Here is a 20,611-nt window from a genome sequence, read left to right on the forward strand (position 1 = left end):
AAGGTGGGCACTGGACTTCTGTCATTTCTCTATCTCTTATCTATCTACCTATGTTCTATCTATAGGAAGAGAAATATACAGTAGAAAGTATACATAGTAGAAGTGAGGGGATATATAGTGTCAGTGGCCTTAGGCCTGAGAACTCTCAATGCTGCATATTAACAATTAACTGAGGCTTAATAATAAACCCTGGAATACAGCTGGAGGGGAGGGGGAGGCAGGGGGGGGCAGGGGAGGCGGTCCTGCCATTACTGTGCTGCTCTTACTACTGCTACACAAGCTCCTTCTCTTGGAGCTGCAGTCCTGCTGGTGGCTCCTTCCCCGCAGACATTGCTGTGTGTCTGATTCCTCACCGCCCAGGGCACTGTTCACATTAGCCTGTACTGTACTGAACACTTGGACGCGTTTCCTAGGTATCATCTGCACATCCAGCCTGCAGCCCCAGCCCAGCAGTGAGCAGCTATGGTTGGGAGGCTCAACCTGCAGGATGTCCCCGATCTGCTGGACATGAAGAAGAAGAGTGATAGGATCCTTGACAGTCCCGACTCCGGACTCCCTCCAAGTCCCTGTCCCAGCAACTGGCTCCTCAGCTCAGTCTCCACCGAGAAGTCATCTGATCAAGACATCTCCGGCCATTCACTGCAAGTGGTAAGTAGAATATATATATATATATATATATATATATATATATATATATATATATATAATATACTGTCTCATCTAGTATATAGGTTGTGTTGTTATACTGTAAATAATGACATGACCTCTATAGTATGTGTATGGGTTATTCAACATGTATACAGAAACGTATGTGTATATACTATGTAGATAGTTGAATATTATATATAAAATTATATTGTGTACAGCCTATGCTATATATGATATGATACCTGCATATCTGTATTTTATATTTAAATATACTATTATAAAAAAGTGCATATCTGTGCATTTTATCACATGAACATAGAATATGTAATATTAATATAAAAACAATATAATAAAACATAACAATAATAATAATATCAATAATAATAATATAAATATTATTACTGTTATTATTATTATTAATAATAATAGTAATAATAATAATAATATAAAAATAGTATAATAAAATACTACTACTAATAATAATAATAGAAATAATAATATAAAAATAGTATAATAAAATACTACTACTAATAATAATAAAAGTAATAATTATAATAAATAATAATATTTAGTTTTTCTATTCAATGTATGAAAAATATTTTGGTGTGTGTATTCTTTAGACTGCAGTGGATGCATAACACCATATTTCCTTCTTAACCACTAAAATACAAAGTTACATAACAGTTCTTCCCCAGTCAGCTGACCCCAAATGTCCTTACCCCCCTGTAACTCTCAGCACTAGACAGGAAGGAGCACACAGTTGTTATTGCAGCCCATATACTGTAGAGCAGTGCTGAGCTCTATAAGGGTTCCCTGTGCAAATCCATCTGTCTCATCTGGTGAATTTTAACAATGTATTAATTTGTCAGTGTGTTACATACAGATCACATCTGTCTCTGGTTGTTTGGGTTTCCTTTCACATTTAAGTGTATGTGGTTTTCAGTGCTCACATGTAATACTCTCATATGTTGGCAGACAAGAGGGGACATGTGCAGGGTGGGAGATAAACCTGATTTATTGTTATATTATGATAACCACTTTTATGCTTTTTTGTGGATTTAATGCTAAAAAAAATAACAGTTTACTTGTCATTATCCTATAACTAAATCCAAGTAATTAACTAAGAATAGTACTTATCCTGTATCTACTTCTTGGGATGTCTTGTAAAACTTATATAGAGAAGCAAATAGCATGTACCCTCCTGCAGCTAGACTAACATGACAATACAATCAGTGTACAGGATATGAATGAAAATACCTATAGAAAACCCACATGTCAGAGGTAGGGAACCTTGGCTCTCCAGCTGTTGCGAAACTACAACTCCCATCATGCCTGGACTGCCAAAGGTTTAGCTTTGGCTGTCCAGACATGATGGGAGTTGTAGTTTTGCAACAGCTGGAGAGCCAAGGTTCCCTACCCCAGCACTATGCGGTGCACCCTCTACCATCATGTTTTGTGTACATGAAGTTTTATTAAGCTAGTCCTTCCTGCGTGCCACTCATTCTATTAAATTATGGCCATAAAATAGCTGTAAAGCTGAGCCGCAAAGAGTAATGTGGGTACATCATGACAACTGTCTGCGAAAGAAGCTGTCAATCCTAACATCACCAAATCATTTGGGTAAATGCCTAATGTCTCTGTATTTTCCTAGTATTTTGGTAAGGTAAGATTTTTTTTATTAATTTATATAGCGCTGACATGTCCCACAGTGTTGATCAGAGATTGTGACCATTCCCATTGGTCCCTATCCACACTGAGGCTGACAATCTACACTCCAGATTTATTAGTATGCCTTTGGCATATGGGAGGAGTAGTTATAAGAGACCAATGTGAGCATGGGAAGAACATGAAACCTCTATGCATGTGTTGTTCTTAGTTGGATCGCAGAGCTGGGAGGCAACAGTGCTAACCACTAGTCACTGTGCTGCAACAGGAGAACATAACAATGAAGCAATCCTTACCTCTCCCCGTGCCCACAATGTGCCATCTGTCAGACTCTGGAGAGAAAATGCCAGTCCCGGATGATGGACAGCCTGATCAGCCAATCAGTGACTATGGCCTATGGCTGTATCCATGTGCTCCAGGACTCCCCAGGGCTGCATCCTACTTTATTAGCCACCGGTATTCAAACGGTGAATGGTCCAACTTGATCGCTTATCTCTACGTGTGAGCAATTTACCAAGCAACAACTTTTGCTCTGACTTTGACAGCTCTCATAGTAAGCCCTAAGCAGGTTATCTGCTTTTAGCTACTCTCCTTCCCAATATTGCTGAGAAAGCATTTGTGCACTTGTGCTCGCTTGCTCCACAGTACTGCGTGTAGGTGGCTGAAATCCATGGATGCTTTTAAATTTTATCGAGAGTTCCTCCTAGTTATGTGGCTCTGCATTTTAGCAAGCAGAATGGGAATTTGAAGGGGATGACCACTTATCATATACAAGTTTGTCTTCAACTGTCAGCAGAAAAACTGTAGCCCCATTGGTCGTTCTTAGGGCCCTATTACATGGGACGATTATCGTGTGAAAAATCGTTATATCGTTCAAATTTAAACGATAATTGTTCTGTGTAATTGCAGGCAACGATCGAAAAATCGTTTGTGTGTCGTTGATTTAGATCTGAACTAGAGATGAACGAACCTTGAGCATGCTCGAGTCCATCCGAACCCGATCAATCGGCATTTGATTAGCGGTGGCTGCTGAAGTTGGATAAAGCCCTAAGGCTATGTGGAAAACATGGATATAGTCATTGGCTGTATCCATGTTTTCCAGACAACCTTAGAGCTTTATCCAAGTTCAGCAGCCACTGCTAATCAAATGCCGAACGTTCGGGTTCGGATGGACTAGAGCATGCTCCAGGTTCGCTCATCTCTATTGTTCACTAATCGTTCAGTGTAATTGCACATTGTTCATTGTTTTGCTGGGATCAGATGGAGTAAACGATCTTAGTAACAATCGCAATAACAACCATCGTTCTGTGTAATATGGTGAACGATTTCAGGTTAACGATAAACAATCTTGTTTGCGATCGTTTATCATTAGTCGTTAATCGTTAAAAATAATAAGTAAGTAATAATACCCTTATCAACATTGGAGTTGGACGAACTTCAAGCATGCTAGAGTATGCCCAAACCTGCATTTGATTATTGTTGGCTGCTGAAGTTGGATGCAGCCCTAAGGCCATAGGCTGTATCCATGTTTTCCAAGCAGCCTTAAGGCCCTATTAAATGGAAAGATTATCGGCCATATTCGGACGATATCGGACGTTAAGGCCAATAATCGTTCCGTGTAATAGAAGGCGACGATCAAGCAACTTGAACTATGTCGGCTGATCGTTGCAGTCATTTGTCTTTCAACATTGTTGAAAGACAAACAACTCATACAGCAACGATCTGCTGCCGTCGCCCCGTGGAATAGGAGCAGTGGCAGCAGACTGCCGCTATATGCTATGATCACCTGGATCACCTTGCGTCCCCTTCCTGGACTCACCCGCTTGCTGCTGCCACGTGCAGCGGCAGCGAGCGGGGAACGAGGAGCGAACGAGCGATGACAGCGCCCTTTTGCTCCTTATAGTCGCCCTGTGGAATAGGGGCTTTAGGGTCCTATTACATGGAGCGATTTTTAACGACTAACGATAGCAAATGAGATTGTTTATCGTTAACCTGAAATCTATCACCATATTACACAGAACAATGGTCGTTAGATACAATTGTTATTGCGATCGTTACTATGATCGTTTTCTCCATCTGACTCCAGCAAAACAATGAACAATGTGCAATTACACTGAACTATCAGTGAAAAAATGCGGAACTTGAGCGAACAAATGTGGAATTACAGCGAGCGATTAGCGATAATTTTAGGTTCAGATCTAAACCAACAATGAACGACATATGAACGATTTTTCGATCGTTGCCTGCAATTACACAGAAGATTGTCTTTTAAATTAGGACGGAATAACGATTTTTCGCACGATAATCGTCCCGTGTAATAGGGCCGAATTTGTGAATGCACAGAGTTTACTCAACTCTTATCAACACATCAAAAACCACTTCTGTAGTAGCATAGGGCATATGCATATCTACAGTCGTAGAATGCATCCATCCATATAGACAAGAGTATATAAATGAATAACCCTACACAAATCTATCCGGTATCATGGCATTCCTCTACATTACTACCTTTAGTCATTTCCTTGCATGCACCACTCTATTTTCTGCTTATTCATTATGGCGACCTACTATATCATTACTATTATAAACTTCTGTCATTTTGTTTAGTTCTTTCTCATATCAAAACAATCTCCTTATATTACCTGCAAACTAAGGTATTTTAAATGATTAGGATTCTCCAGAATATTATATAAAATATGTGGCACTGTATCAAGAAGAAACCTAACATAAATATTTATTGCAGGTAATAACCAGTACAGTGGTACCTCAGTTCTCAAACTGCTTTGAACTCAAACTGTTCAGTTGTCACACAATATTTTCAAGGAAAGTTTGCTTCAGGACTCAACCCTTGCTCGGTTCTCAAACACTTTTTCGGCACCCAGTCTTGAAGTACAGTAATACCGCAATGTTTGAAAGCATCTGGAACTGAACTGTTCAGTATTTGAACAAAAATTTACCATGAACTTTGCTGCTGGAGTGCATATACAGTACAGTAGTAGTACAGTCAGTGCACCACCATCTCCCATCCTGTACTGTATAAGACTGCTGGAGTGCATATACAGTACAGTAGTAGTACAGTCAGTGCACCACCATCTCCCATCCTGTACTGTATAAGACTGCTGGAGTGCATATACAGTACAGTATTAGTACAGTCAGTGCACCACCATCTCCCACCCTGTACAGTACTGTATAAGACTGCTGGAGTGCATATACAGTACAGTATTAGTACAGTCAGTGCACCACCATCTCCTATCCTGTACAGTACTGTATAAGACTGCTAGAGTGCATATACAGTACAGTAGTAGTACAGTCAGTGCACCACCATCTCCCATCCTGTACTGTATAAGACTGCTGGAGTGCATATACAGTACAGTAGTAGTACAGTCAGGGCACCACCATCTCCCATCCTGTACTGTATAAGACTGCTGGAGTGCATATACAGTACAGTAGTAGTACAGTCAGTGCACCGCCATCTCCCATCCTGTACTGTATAAGACTGCTGGAGTGCATATACAGCACAGTAGTAGTACAGTCAGTGCACCACCATCTCCCATCCTGTACTGTATAAGACTGCTAGAGTGCTTATACAGTACAGCAGTAGTACAGTCAGTGCACCACCATCTCCCATCCTGTACTGTATAAGACTGCTGGAGTGCATATACAGTACAGTATTAGTACAGTCAGTGCACCACCATCTCCCCTCCTGTACAGTACTGTATAAGATTGCTGGAGTGCATATACAGTACAGTAGTAGTACAGTCAGTGCACCACCATCTCCCATCCTGTACTGTATAAGACTGCTGGAGTGCATATACAGTACAGTATTAGTACAGTCAGTGCACCACCATCTCCCACCCTGTACAGTACTGTATAAGACTGCTGGAGTGCATATACAGTACAGTATTAGTACAGTCAGTGCACCACCATCTCCCCTCCTGTACAGTACTGTATAAGATTGCTGGAGTGCATATACAGTACAGTAGTAGTACAGTCAGTGCACCACCATCTCCCATCCTGTGCAGTATAAGACTGCTGGAGTGGATATACAGTACAGTAGTAGTACAGTCAGTGCACCGCCATCTCCCATCCTGTACTGTATAAGACTGCTGGAGTGCATATACAGTACAGTAGTAGTACAGGCAGTGCACCACCATCTCCCATCCTGTACAGTACTGTATAAGACTGCTGGAGTACATATACAGTACAGTAGTAGCACAGTCAGTGCACCACCATTTCCCACCCTGTACAGTACTGTATAAGACTGCTGGAGTGCATATACAGTACAGTAGTAGTACAGTCAGTGCACCACCATATCCCATCCTGTACTGTATAAGACTGCTGGAGTGCATATACAGTAGAGCAGTAGTACAGTCAGTGCACTACAATCTCCCATCGGTTACAGTGCTGGGATGAGGGGGACTCTATATACTCTAAGGATGAGGGAGGAGTTAGTGACTACTGTACTATAATTGCTGTTTTTTTATGTTTCTTGTTTATAATGTACTGTACAGTATATAGTGCTGCTCTGTAATGTCCTGTACAGTATATAGTGCTGCTCTGTAATGTACTGTACAGTATAGTGCTGCTCTGTAATGTCCTGTACAGTATATAGTGCTGCTCTGTAATGTACTGTACAGTATAGTGCTGCTCTGTAATGTCCTGTACAGTATATAGTGCTGCTCTGTAATGTCCTGTACAGTATATAGTGCTGTTCTGTAATGTAATGTACTGTACAGTATAGTGCTGCTCTGTAATGTACTGTACAGTATATAGTGCTGCTCTGTAATGTACTGTACAGTATATAGTGCTGTTCTGTAATGTAATGTACCGTACAGTATAGTGCTGCTCTGTAATGTACTGTACAGTATATAGTGCTGCTCTGTAATGTCCTGTACAGTATATAGTGCTGTTCTGTAATGTACTGTACAGTATAGTGCTGCTCTGTAATGTACTGTACAGTATATAGTGCTGCTCTGTAATGTACTGTACAGTATATAGTGCTGCGCTGTAATGTACTGTACAGTATAGTGCTGCTCTGTAATGTACTGTACAGTATATAGTGCTGCTCTGTAATGTAATGTACTGTACAGTATATAGTGCTGTTCTGTAATGTAATGTACCGTACAGTATAGTGCTGCTCTGTAATGTACTGTACAGTATATAGTGCTGCTCTGTAATGTACTGTACAGTATATAGTGCTGCTCTGTAATGTAATGTACTGTACAGTATAGTGCTGCTCTGTAATGTCCTGTACAGTATATAGTGCTGCTCTGTAATGTACTGTACAGTATATAGTGCTGCTCTGTAATGTAATGTCCTGTACAGTATATAGTGCTGCTCTGTAATGTCCTGTACAGTATATAGTGCTGTTCTGTAATGTAATGTACCGTACAGTATAGTGCTGCTATGTAATGTCCTGTACAGTATATAGTGCTGCTCTGTAATGTCCTGTACAGTATATAGTGCTGCTCTGTAATATACTGTTCAGTAAATAGTGCTGTTCTATAATGTCCTGAACAGTATATAGTGCTGCTCTGTACTGCAGTGAATAAACTGGGCACTATACAATGTAATATATGAGTATTGTAGGTAATTATTGGTGGGTGCTGGAACCAATTAAACACATTTACATAATATCCAATGGGAAGACACTGCTCGGTTCTCAAACTGTCTTCCTGAACCAATTAAGTTTGAGAACAGGGGTACCACGGTACTATGATGAGTATGGTCTGGCAGAGTAAATGTCAGACTGTTGTCCCCCACTAGGATTGCTATAGCCTTGTGTATGCAGCAGCGTTGGGTCCACAGAGGCTGTATGCTCTCCTCTCGCTCCGTGCTGCAGAGCCAGAAGCACTCTTGTCACTGTACAGTGCACTATACTCTTCTAGGGAAGAAATGCTTCATGTTATGGCATCTTATGGAGCCATGGCGGTATAATTACTGTGTAAGGCTAGCCTCCAGTAGTGTGATCAGCTAGTGAATGTTCCCTGTTTCATATGGAGTACATAGAAGCAAATAGGGATGGTCCGAACCCGCCGAGGTTCGGGTTCGGCTGAACTTGAACGCTCGTCATCGGATTACCGCTGTCTGCCCGCTCCGTGCAGCGGGCGGATACAGCGGGAGGACCGCCTGGAAAACTGGGATACAGCCTATGGCTATGGCTGTATCCCAGTATTCCAGACGTTCCTCCCGCTGGATCCGCCCGCTGCACGGAGCGGGCAGACAGCGGTAATCATTGCGGATGGTGTGGGTTCGTACGAACTCCGTACGAACTCGGTTCGGACCATCCCTAGAAGCAATTCTGGACTTTCTTATAGACCCTAGCATATTATTTGTGCCCAGCTGTAGCTTGTCTTACTTTTATTTGCAGCAAAGGTTGTATTTATTGCCGTAGCCCTGAACCCAACTAAGCTGGCCATAGGTTAGGACAATATGGAACCAGCTACGGCATGTTATGTGTTTAGTAACGGCAGATATGATCTAGCTTCTGCAATATGACTGTGTTTTCTATGCTGTTTATAGCATAGGCCATAAAATGCTGGATGTCTTTGCAGCAGGTTTTGCAGGATTTCTTTCATACTTTGACTGGACTTTGAAAATTTTTTATGACAACCTGGATTGTAACTAAATGGCCTTATTCTTCTATCCAAAGGCTGCTTGTAGTGAGGTTTTTGCTGTTAGGTTCTTGTTTACAGCTTGAACACATCCCATTAGGGCGATTCCACAAGCATAAGAATTTTTACAGATTTTACAGCAATGCTACATGTTATGCCACTGTTTATGTTATGTGTTTAACCAATCCTTGAGCTAGGTACCTCACACTGTCTCCCCTTATCATACTTGTAGGTCTTCCAGAAAGTTCCTTGCCTACCCCACAGCCCTTTAGCACTATATATTCTGAGGTAAACTAGTTTAAGGGGGCTTTGTTAGTGTGTTCCTAAGAGATAGTACCCAAGTGCAATGTTCGTGTTGCAGCCTATGCCAGGTCCTGGCCTGGAGGCCAGGACCCATTTGTGGGTTTCTTCACTGAATCAGAATGTGCATGCAGCTCTGTATTTCTTCCCACACACCTCTATCCTCTAGTCATATCCAGCTAGAGGACTAAGAGGGGAAACTATCTCCAAGAGGGCCAAAACTCGTCTACACCTGTGCTGACCATGTTCTCTAAGTATCCCAAATCCAGGGTCATTTTACAGGCTTTCTTTGCAACATATAAGACTGCCAAAGGGGTGCTTGGTGCCTCTACTATACATCCGTATAGCATCAATTTAATTTTTTTGTCAAATCTGGCAGAAAACCCCCCAAAACAAAACATTTCAGTTGTTCGTTGTTAGTGAGGTAAAGTTGGAGTTCAATTTTCATAGAGGTGACTATAAGCTACAAAGTCCTTTCCAGCCTGTAGAAATATATGATTTAGAGACATTATTGAAGAGGTGTTTCCATCTCAAGTCATTATTTCTTATCCATAAGATGGGGGGGGGGGGGGGGTAATAAGCTTATGAATGGGGATTCCGCTCCAGTCATTCTCTCTGGGACATTTCCAGTTCCAGAGCTTTACCTTACAAAGCTTTCTTTTGCTTCCTATAAAAAAAAAAAAAAAGATTGATTTTTTAAAAAGAAAAATGGACACTTTCACAGGATGCAAGTACTCATTTTGTACTTGTTTTAAAACAATACAGAGTTTAGGAGGCAAATAATAGATTGAGTAATATTTTTAATTTTGCTTGGACTTCCACCACAGATGAGGCCCGGCATACTTTGGTCTATGTGTTGGGGTCCAGATATCATTTTGGTGTGTTAGGTGGGGCTTCAATGGAACATGTTTATTATGCCTTGTTCTACTAAACTCTGTATTAAAACTATAAGAAATATGGGAAATATGTCTCTACAAATGGCAACTGAAAGCTCCTGTGTGGCAGTGTACAGAGGCTGTATGGCTCCTGCTGCGCAGGCTCCGCACACAGGGCTCATCTGTGTGGATGAGGCACTGAGCAGGGTAATCATTTTGTCAGTATGGTGGATCTCATAAATATCAGATTTCTGTAAAATAGAAGGACAGGTAAGCCCCTTCTAAATGGAATGATGTATTTTGGGTGGGGTCACCATTTAAAGTATTTTCTAAGCTTGCTTTTAAGGAAGTTCTTTCATGGTAGGACAAGCAGTGATATGCTCCTATTTCTGGATTGTTGGTACTAGTCAATACATTGTAGGTCAAAAGTTACTTGTTATTTCTAGCTTGTGGGTATATTCATTCTACCTTATCAGAGGTGTAGCACGGCTTCCCTTTACAAAGCTTGCAGGTGTAGCCCTGACTTCCTGGGTGAGTGTATCTACTTATCTAATCTTTATTCACTTCTGAGGTATAAAGCACTGGTGTAGGAGGGAGTGTGCTGTAATACTCTCAGGGTTCTGGCCGGACTTGTGGAGACCATGAAAATTATTCCTGATGGATCTGATGCTCACGACTGCTTCTCAGACAGCAGGGTATGTTTCATGGGGCTTATTTAGACAGGATTTTACGTTATATTTTAATGGCAGAGCGTTCGCTATAGACATCGTCAGTGCTGTGTTCCTAGGAGGGGATTTTATGTAATAGTAAGACTCATTACAGTATATGACTGTAGGGATTATTTTAGGGATTCCAAACAAAAACTACTTGTGGCCTTTTTGGCTCTCACAAACTAAACAATTCCAGTATTGCTTGCGATGTTGCATGCACTTACTCTATCTTTTCTTAATGGGGTATTCCTCTCAAACATAACTTTTCATATGTTGCTGCCCATGGTGAGACTAACAATTCCTTCCATACTTGTTATTATCTATTCAGTCTCCTTCTCCCAGTTCTGAGCTGCTGCTTTTTGGTGAAAACACAAAAATCTATGTGTGAGCTCTTCTCTCTGTCTCCCCATCCTCCCCCTCCCTTCTGAGACAGCTGATGTAAACAAGTCCCTAACCGGCTGTATCTGCAACATTGTTGCTTCTTTGTAACGCTTGGAGGGTTAATGTTCATCAGCAACTTGACCTCAGGATAACGCTCCCAGCATTACAAAGAAGCTACAGTGTTGCAGATACAGCCAGTTGGGGCTTATTTAAATTAACTGTCTCAGAAGGGAGGAAGGAGAGACAGAGAGAAAGGCTTACACACAGATTGTTGTGTCTTCAGCAGACAGCAGCAGCTCAGAACTGGTTGAAGGAGATGGAAACAATAATAATAATAATCGGTATGGAAGGAATTGTTACACTCACCATGGGCAGCAACATATCAAAATTAAAATTTGAGGGGAATACCCCTTTAATTTTTTATGTCAGCTAGCGCTTTAGGGAACAACCTGAAATCATTCAGCATAGTACACGCAATGATAGTTGTAATATATCGTAATTAATATTATTTGTTAGCATCAATAATGGGACGCTTTCTCCTAATATGCATGAGTGGAAAACATATGAATAGGAAGTACAATAAGCGTCTTTTTATTATAATGTTTTCTATTACTAAGGTGTGGAGAGCAAACAATTATTAAACACAGAATGTGCCTCAGCTTTAAGCAAATATAATTTGCTCAGATACCATTGTAAGCTTGATCAGGCCTGTATGCTCTTCTCATCGCCCTCGGGTATTTTGCAGTTCTGTCTTTGTTACCCATTTGAACAATGTGCATTGATATTTCCAGTTTGTTAAAAATCTTTAAAAAAGGGATCTTCACTTTCCAGATTCCGTCTAGGTTCCCACTACCGCCTTCACGCTTAGGTCCTAAAAATAACATAGGGTGTATGTTCTAGGAAACATATGTAAATGTTATAAGGATATCTCCACCTGATCATAAGCTAGTTAGTCCTCATCACTGAAACTAGAAGGGATATCCTCCAATTGTGTCCAGTATGAATTACTTAGATTACTGCCAATTGCTGCTTCTAAGCTTTGTACAGTCTATAAAGGGGAAACCCACTGTCCCCTATGTACACCAGCTTCTTTTTCAGTGATGCAAAGGGGGGAATGAGATCTTTGGACACAGAGTCTGTGGACTTTTTGAACTTTTTACTGACAGTCTCTGTGCAACAATACAGGCAACAATTTCTCAGGTGACACAAGCTGCCTGTGAGGTACAAGATATGGTGACAGTTCCCTTTAGCTATTGCATTTTGAGTAGATTTATTGGAATACAGTCTCTGAATGCTTTTGGAACACTTAAACGGGTATTCTATCTGAGAAAATTATCCCCTATTCACAGAAGGATGGGGGTAACTAGCTGACAGGGCGGCCCACCATGGGGCACTCAGCAGCTCCAACCATTCTCTGTGGGAGCCATGGAAACATTTCCCACCCGTTAGCGTCGCACACACACAGAATGAATGTAAATAGGGAAAAAATTTATTTTATGGAAATACCCCTTTAAGTGTTGCAGGTGTAGGTTATAGCTTAGTGTTGCTAGTGGAGATGTTGCTTGGCAGTCCAGATGACTCGGAATCTGCTGTAGATGATTCCCACAGATTTGGCAAACTGAGGTGTAGTAAACTGAAATATACGTTACTCATGGCTGAGGTTACGGCACATTCCCATCTGAAGGGTGTACACAGAAAAGGCAGTTGTGTTGTGTAAGTACTAACTCCGACTTATGCCAACAAAAAATAGGTAAAGCAAAAGAATTTTTACCTCTGTTAACTAGAGACTTCTCCTTGTCTGGGATAGAAACAGGTGCTTGGGTAGAACTTTTCTGTCAGCGAGGACTGCAGGCACTCTTGGGCAAAACCTCCTAACTCCATTGTACACTACCTAGATCTTTCCTTAAAGAGAATGTACCATCTGGTACACACTCTTTAAAATCACACATTAATCGAACAGCGCCGGCACGGGGAAGCCGGTGCAGCGGTCCTTTTTTTGAACTGCGGCCCGGTTCCCGCCTACGGCTGGGAGGTGGTTACTGGGTTACTGGGCTGGGGGTGATGCACTGGAGGTGGGCCGGCCTGCCCTCAGTGGGAGAAAACCCCCGCCCCTCCATGACGAGGCTCTATTGATTCTAAAACTAGAGAGAGAGAGAGAGAGAGTGTGTCACGTGACCAGACCTTCACTGTGTGGCAAATATATCAATGTAAATCCTCGCACTAACAATACACCTCAGTGTATGCTGTTCAGCAATGTTACAAGTAACACAGAAGTACATACAAGAAATATACAATACCCAAACCCAGTTTAAGAGGCTTAGCAAGGTATTCCTCAGCCACATTACAACTCTAGGCTGGGATATGGGTACCTTGACATGGCACATTAATGAGAATTCTTTTTATTATGTTATAAGTGGAATAAGTTAAAAAAAAATATGCACACATATATATATTATTTCTTAGTTTACATTTTAAGATTTTATTTTAAACTTTAACGAATTTTAGATTTTTTGAGATGTTTAACATACTGTTTGTTTTATTTATAGAGTACGTCACCTTCACTTAGCCTGTCAAGTAGCTACACCCCACGGCTGTGTCCTCTGTCGTTTGGAGAAGGTGTGGAGTTGGATCCATTGCCACCCAAGGAGATAAGGTAACAAAGAGCATCATGACGTTTTCCATTGCACATAATGGAAACAACAATGAATCCTGACAGGCACATGGAGGATTAGTAAGGCCTCATCTACACATTTTATCGTCCAATTTTCTGTTTCTAATTTATGGACATCAAAAATAACCCATTGTATTCTATGAGGTTGTCCACACATCCGTTCTGAAAATGGGCCTGTGCATGGCAATGAGCCCTTAGCGCAAAAAATTTAGGACCTGCATTTATAGGCCATAGACTTTATTCCTAAACAGTAATGTGTCCCCCAACATAATAATTGTATCCCACTTAGTTCCCCCCCCCCACACACACAGTTGGGGTGCTCCCTTAGTACCCCTACACAGTAATGATGTCTCATTTGTGCCCCTCACTCAATAATTATGCCCTTTAGTGCCCACACAGTGGATTGCGGCCATTTATAAAAATAGCACCCTTTAAAATAATAAAAGTAACACCTACCTAGGCACAGTGAATGGAACAGCTTCTCCTGCAGGCCTCTTCTAGTATGTGCAATTGGCAGCTGTAACTAGGCTTGGTGACATGACTGCATCACAGCATCCTCTACTGGTGTCTTGTCCTGACATCTTGTTGGCTACAGGTTAGTTTAATGGGGTTGTGTTTTTCTCCATAACTGGAGGTAGTGTAGAAACCTATACTCACTTCTCTTAGTTCCCCACAACTACCACATTGAAGCTCCTGTTCCGTGCTGGTCACTGTTATGTGACAACCCCACAGAAATTGCTCCTCTGAGTGACCACAGGAGGTAACTGCCTCGGTCAGTGTGGGAAAATTCCTATAGGATTGGTATGTCACAGGAACCAGAGTTGGAATGAGGGCATCCGAGCAGCAGGTGTGAAGACCAGGAGAGGTGAGTATTGTTTTTTTTGTTTTTTTAACCTAAGCGACCCCAGGGGGTCCCTGCATCACTATAAGATTCAGTATGGGTCCTGCCTGTAATCCAAGGCTACTTTACTTTAGATAACATTTAAAGGGGAACTCCAGGTAGAGGTAAAAAATAAATAAACTAGCTGCCGAAGCATATAGCATTGCTTTCCTGTCTAACCCAGTTTTGAAACTATCAAAAATCCATTTGCTTTAGGGGTCTTTGTTCTGTATTGTGTGGCTGTACACCGTACTACAGGTTTCAGAATGCAATGCTTTGCCTCAGCTGTTCATCACAGTCCTCCACCCTGCCCATTCCCCTCTTAAATCTGTTGCCGAACATCTAGGCTGTGTTCACACATTGAAGTTTCATTGTGTTACTGAATAAGTTTCAGTACTTATCATTTCATTGTGTTCCCACCCACACAGCACACTGTTACTATCTGTAACGCCGATATTGGAATAAATTAATTTTTTTTTTCTTTTCATCTCCATGCACATATTATGATTAAGTATCTTATATCTTTTAGGTTTAGTCCCACAATAGGAACTTTATCCGATATTATCTTACATGGGATATACTGTTTATCCCTTGTTTTTTGTCCAGGTGAGACTGTCAGCGCTGGCTCTGATACTCGGTGCCGTTTAACATCATGTAATTGTGTTACTGCATCATTTTTGTGAAGACGCTGCAGTACTGCAATAAAACTCCAACATGTGTAAACACAGCCCTAATTTAACAGCAAACTTCTGCACAATCAGTGAAGTTGCAGCAGCTGCTTCTGGACGGTCAGAGATGGTGAATCACTCAGGGGATTGGTGGATCCAGCCAAGCCTCCTGTGACATCACGCCCTGCCCCCTGTCTGCATCATCAGCCTGTGCTCAGCAAACACACACAATGTGAGACAGAGGCATGAAAGATTTGTCTCCTAAAGGGGGATAGCAGAAGGAGCAGGAGACAATGTGAATTGGCATAAAGGCCAGTTTTCTTCACTTCCTGGATGTCAATCAGCTACCAGTGTGGCAGAACTGCATGGATATGGCAATACATTATATAGACACATCTATATAACTTTTAACCCCTTAACGACACATGGTGTATATTTATGCCCTGTGGTCACCTCGGGGACTTCAGAGGGGGCCGCGTGGCGACCTCGTTCTGAACCGCCGCGGTGCGGCATGTAGCCTGGGACCGCGGCTATTGGCGGGCACGGTCCAATCGCTGTGCCCACTACTCAGCATTTTAAAATGCTTGCTGTCCCACTCCCTGGGCTGGATCGCCAATCCACGCATCTGGTACCTGCCGGGGTCTGCGCCATAATGGTGCTGATCCCGGCTCAGCACTCGATTTCTTTATGCTGTAGCATCTCATTGATCTATGTTGTATAACTATACAGCATAGATCTCAATGAGAGATCAGTGTGCATATACTAAAAGTCCCCCAGGGGAGCTTCTAGTATATGTGTTCAAAAAAGAAAAAAGTGTTATTAATTAAAAAAAAAAACCTCCCCTAATAAAAGTTTGAATCACCCCCCTTTCCCCATGTTATAAATAAAAATAAAAAAATAAAAAAATAAACATGTTTGGTATTACCACGTGCGTAATCACCCCAAATATTAATTTATCACATTCCTGATCTCGCACGGTAAACGGTGTAAGCGCAAAAAAAATTCCGAAGTGCAAAATTGCGCATTTTTGGTTGCATCAAATCCAGAAAAATTGTAATAAAAAGCGATCAAAAAGACGCATATGCGCAATTAAGGTATCGATAGAAAGAACACATCCTGGCGCAAAAAATTACACATCAGACAGCCCCATAGACCAAAGGATAAAAGCGGTATAAGCCTGGGAATAGAGCGATTTTAAGGAACATATATTTGTTAACAATGGTTTGAATTTTTTACAGGCCATCAGATAAAAGAAAAGTTATACATGTTATATATCGTTGTAATCGTAACGACTTGAGGAACATATATAACAAGCGGTAAACGGCGTAAAAACCCCTCAAATGTGTTTTTTTTTTTTTTACAATTTCACCACACTTTGAATTTATTTTGGTTTTGCAGTATACTTTATGAAAAAATTCAGCCTGTCATTGCAAAGTACAATTAGTGGCACAAAAAAATAAGGGCTCATGTGGGTTTCTAGGTGAAAAAATGCAAGTGCTATGGCCTTTTAAGCACAAGGAGGGAAAAAACGGAAATAAAAAATGTAAATTGGCTCTGTCCTTAAGGGGTTGATGTACTTTTAATAGAAAAACAGTTTTCCTTATGTGGAGTTCCCCTTTAATCTGCCATGCATTGTTACTTAACCTGTACTGACCTGTAATAGAGAAGCTGGGCAGTACAGCAACTGCTTTTGAAACACCTACCCAGCAATAATGTATTCAGACTACAGGCAGCCATTGTACATTTATGATAGCCTTAGGCGCCTCTGCTGTAAATATTATTCAAATAATTATGAATAAATATGACTAATGTAAAAAATGCAAAACAAAGTGACAGCTTCTTCTTAAATATATGACAGGGTTGGTAGTATTTTGGCAGCACATGTGTTTTCCTGTACACAGTAGGCCTCTCTGTTTTTCCTGTGGATATGCACATTCACAACCTTGGGTCTTACAACAACATGAAGCCAGGTTCAGTATTATACTGTGGTATTTAAAGACTGAATAACTCAGGTGAACAAATATTTTAGATGCAGATGTGGACGTTAGACAAACAGTTGATGGAGTTAATATTTAGCCAAGTGCACTTCCTCCTACATCACGTCTGAGCCCTTTGTATTGGTGTAGCAGCATTTGCTTCACCGATCTGACATTTTCTGGCATTTAGATATGTTGTTCCTCTTGTGTGTAAAGCAATATTTTATAATAGAGAAGGATTTAGAGTTAAAATTAATTCATAATATCAGGGCTACTGTTTTGGTTACAAGGTTCATTCAGCCTTATTTAATTGATTCCCTGCCCTCAAGATAGGCCATCAATATTAATTTAACAGATCAAGACTAGAGATGAGCGAACCTTGAGCATGCTCGAGTCCATCTGAACCCGACCGTTCGGCATTTGATTAGTGGTGGCTGCTGAAGTTGGATAAAGCCCTAAGGCTATGTGGAAAACATGGATATAGTCATTGGCTGTATCCATGTTTTCCAGACAACCTTAGAGCTTTATCCAACTTCAGCAGCCACCGCTAATCAAATGGCGAACGATCAGGTTTGGATGGACTCGAGCATGCTCGAGGTTCGCTCATCTCTAATCAAGACTAATCGTCCACGATTTGGTTAACGCTGCTAGAGCCTGCATATCGGCCGTGTGGCAGTGCCCAGACTTAACTTCCATTGCCAGAAGGCTGCAGAAAGCCAAAGACATCAGGCACATGGAAGACCTCACAGCCCAGCTATATGACTGTTCTTCCTGCTTTTTTTGAACCTGATATTATTGGGACCAATTCCTAGACACTGTTGAATACAAGACTCTCCTAGCTCAAACATCCTAACCCTCCGCCTTACCCCCTTTCATTCTCCTTCTCCATTTTTTCCCTCTTTTTTCTCCTTTTCTTCTCAGTCTCTTCCCCCTCTTGATACCTCTGTGGCCCAAATTTCTTTTCTTTATTAAAAGGTGTCAGACTCCCAGTATCACCCCTCATCAACCATTTGAAAGGGCCATGGTACATTTCGCTTTAAGTGGGGGACACTTGTCAAAGTAACATCCTCATGCATGCCTGGACCCAAATGCCAGGAGCCAAGAAACATACATGCATGTGTGGTACTCGACTGGTGACATACTAAGATGTTACTGGTGACGCCACTTCTGTGGTAGTTGGTCGGTTTTGTTGTACAGCTCAGCCAGAGATAGGATAGAAAGAAAGAGCATCTCCCATAGGTTAACAAAAGCACATAGTACACAATAAAACAGTAGCCCTTTGTTGGCTTCAGCTGTGCAATACATAAGAGCTTACATATAAAATACTGACATCTTGTGGTGAAACCATAAAATACCTTCATCACCACTTAACCTTGAGTAAGGGGCTTTTGTGACAGGTGTAAAAAACACTAAACACCTGTGGTGGGAAACCACACATGGCGTGTTCTCATTCTGCAAACAGTTCTAAAACTGGTGTAAGGTTCTAAATGGTGAAGCTATTAAGTTAGGGTATTTGAAAATGTTTTTTTAGGTATGTTTTTTTTTCCTGGTATGGTTTATTTTCTAAAAAGTTGTCAAGGTATTAAGCACGGACCAAAGAACCATGTAAGTTACGTATACAAATAATGCTGAATATGAGTTAATTTTGACTAGTGCATTCTGTGAACTTGGCTGTAATTGGTTATTTATTACTAATATTGGGCTCTCTCTTGGTTTTAGGTATACATCTTCCGTTAAATATGACTCTGACAGGCATTTCATTGACAATATATACATGCCGGTAGGACTAGGAGTCTCTTCATGTAGTCAGACTGTGATCTGCATTCCTAACTGCACATGGCGCAACTACAGAGCTGAAGTTCACTTTGAACCGAAGAACAAGCCTCAGAGATACATGAGCACCACAATTGTCTATCCAAAGCACACGAAAACAGTGTATACCACCACTTTGGATTACAACTGCAAGAAATGTATGAGGCGCTTCCTCTCCAGTGTAGAGCTTGAGTCGGCTGAACATGTGGGCAATGAATGCTTTATGGATGAATATTAATTGCTGGTATACCGACCTCTCCGCCTTACAAAACTACAAAGACTTCAAACTGGCAAAACCTACAGAAACGCTCAAAGATGATAAAGTATATTTTAAAGTGTTTCACCCAGAAAATACATACTTAGTCTGAAATCTGATAGACCTACAAGATCTGAAGCCTAATTTAGGTAACTGTGCATTCCGCAGAATGACTGCTGATATATATATATATATATATATATATATATATATATATATATTTTTTTTTTTTTTTTTTTTTTTTTTTTTTGGTTCTTACCCATACTAATAACACTGAATGCTTGGGACATTTATATGACTGTGAACATAGAAACTATACTCTGATCTCCAAAAGCAAAGGGTATTAAGCAAAGCATAAACCTTATATTCCATTTTATCTGCCCATGTAAATGTATTTGACACTACCATAAAAAGAAATATTGTAAAAAATTATCTTTATTGCCCAATGCCACACCTATTTTTGTCAAGACATGAACAAGACATCTAGGTCTCGGCCAATGAAAAAAATTATATTATCTCCATAAAATATATAAATGACCAAGAAGCATATAATTGGTTCATATATGCAATGTGTGATGGTAAAATCTGAAAAGTTTGTTTTAAATACACATGATATATCCAAACCCTTAGGGGCAACTGGCATGGATCTTTATTTTGGTGAGCATTTCTATTTGGTTACTTGGTATCCTGTTTAATTTCACATCCCTTCCCTTTGCATAAATAATAAAGCTCTTAAATGGGCAAAAATGACGTTTATTCTTCATCTATGTATCATTTATACCAGTGTTAATGGAAAACAGAAATGACGGTAAGTGTACAAGGTGAATGGGACGAGGATTTTTTTTGTTCTTTTGAAGAATGATCCAAGTGGTCCTTTTGCCACAATAGCTTAAAGGGGAACGATGAGCAAGTTAGACGAATCTAACCTGCTCATAGCCCCCTATAGCACCAGGGACGCTGAGGAGGAAGGTATACGCAGGGCAGGACCGGCACAGAGGAGAAAGGTAAGAGACATCTTCCGGTGCTATAGGGGGCTCTCAGCCCCTAGTTCCCCATAAAAGGAAATATAAATTTAGTTATATATGTAAGGTTATACGTGCTTTTAACGCTTTCCACCATACATATATAACTTTATATAGTAGCATAAGGCAAGAG

At 40.9% G+C, this 20,611-nt stretch overlaps 2 protein-coding genes across 2 annotated transcripts in view; one reads left to right on the top strand and one right to left on the bottom strand.

Moving 5' to 3' along the window:
- Positions 1-20,611, bottom strand: part of LIAT1 (ligand of ATE1) — a 100,591-nt gene that overhangs the window by 54,984 nt on the left and 24,996 nt on the right. The window lies entirely within an intron of this gene.
- On the top strand, positions 285-20,217 carry RFLNB (refilin B). Its single transcript, XM_069972498.1, has 3 exons — positions 285-648; positions 13,740-13,846; positions 19,108-20,217. The coding sequence occupies exons 1-3, from the start codon at positions 463-465 to the stop codon at positions 19,436-19,438; spliced, it is 624 nt and encodes a 207-aa protein (XP_069828599.1). The 5' UTR covers positions 285-462; the 3' UTR covers positions 19,439-20,217.

Source organism: Dendropsophus ebraccatus, chromosome 5, assembly GCF_027789765.1.
Source record: "Dendropsophus ebraccatus isolate aDenEbr1 chromosome 5, aDenEbr1.pat, whole genome shotgun sequence".
Taxonomy (NCBI): domain Eukaryota; kingdom Metazoa; phylum Chordata; class Amphibia; order Anura; family Hylidae; genus Dendropsophus; species Dendropsophus ebraccatus.

What these genes read in the sequence shown, in the direction of transcription:
- RFLNB (XM_069972498.1), top strand. Translation starts at nt 463, where the DNA reads ATGGTTGGGAGGCTCAACCTGCAGGATGTCCCCGATCTGCTGGACATG. An exon ending in CCGGCCATTCACTGCAAGTG is followed by an intron (nt 649 to 13,739) that starts GTAAGTAGAATA and finishes TTTTATTTATAG; the next exon opens with AGTACGTCACCTTCACTTAG. An exon ending in TTGCCACCCAAGGAGATAAG is followed by an intron (nt 13,847 to 19,107) that starts GTAACAAAGAGC and finishes TCTTGGTTTTAG; the next exon opens with GTATACATCTTCCGTTAAAT.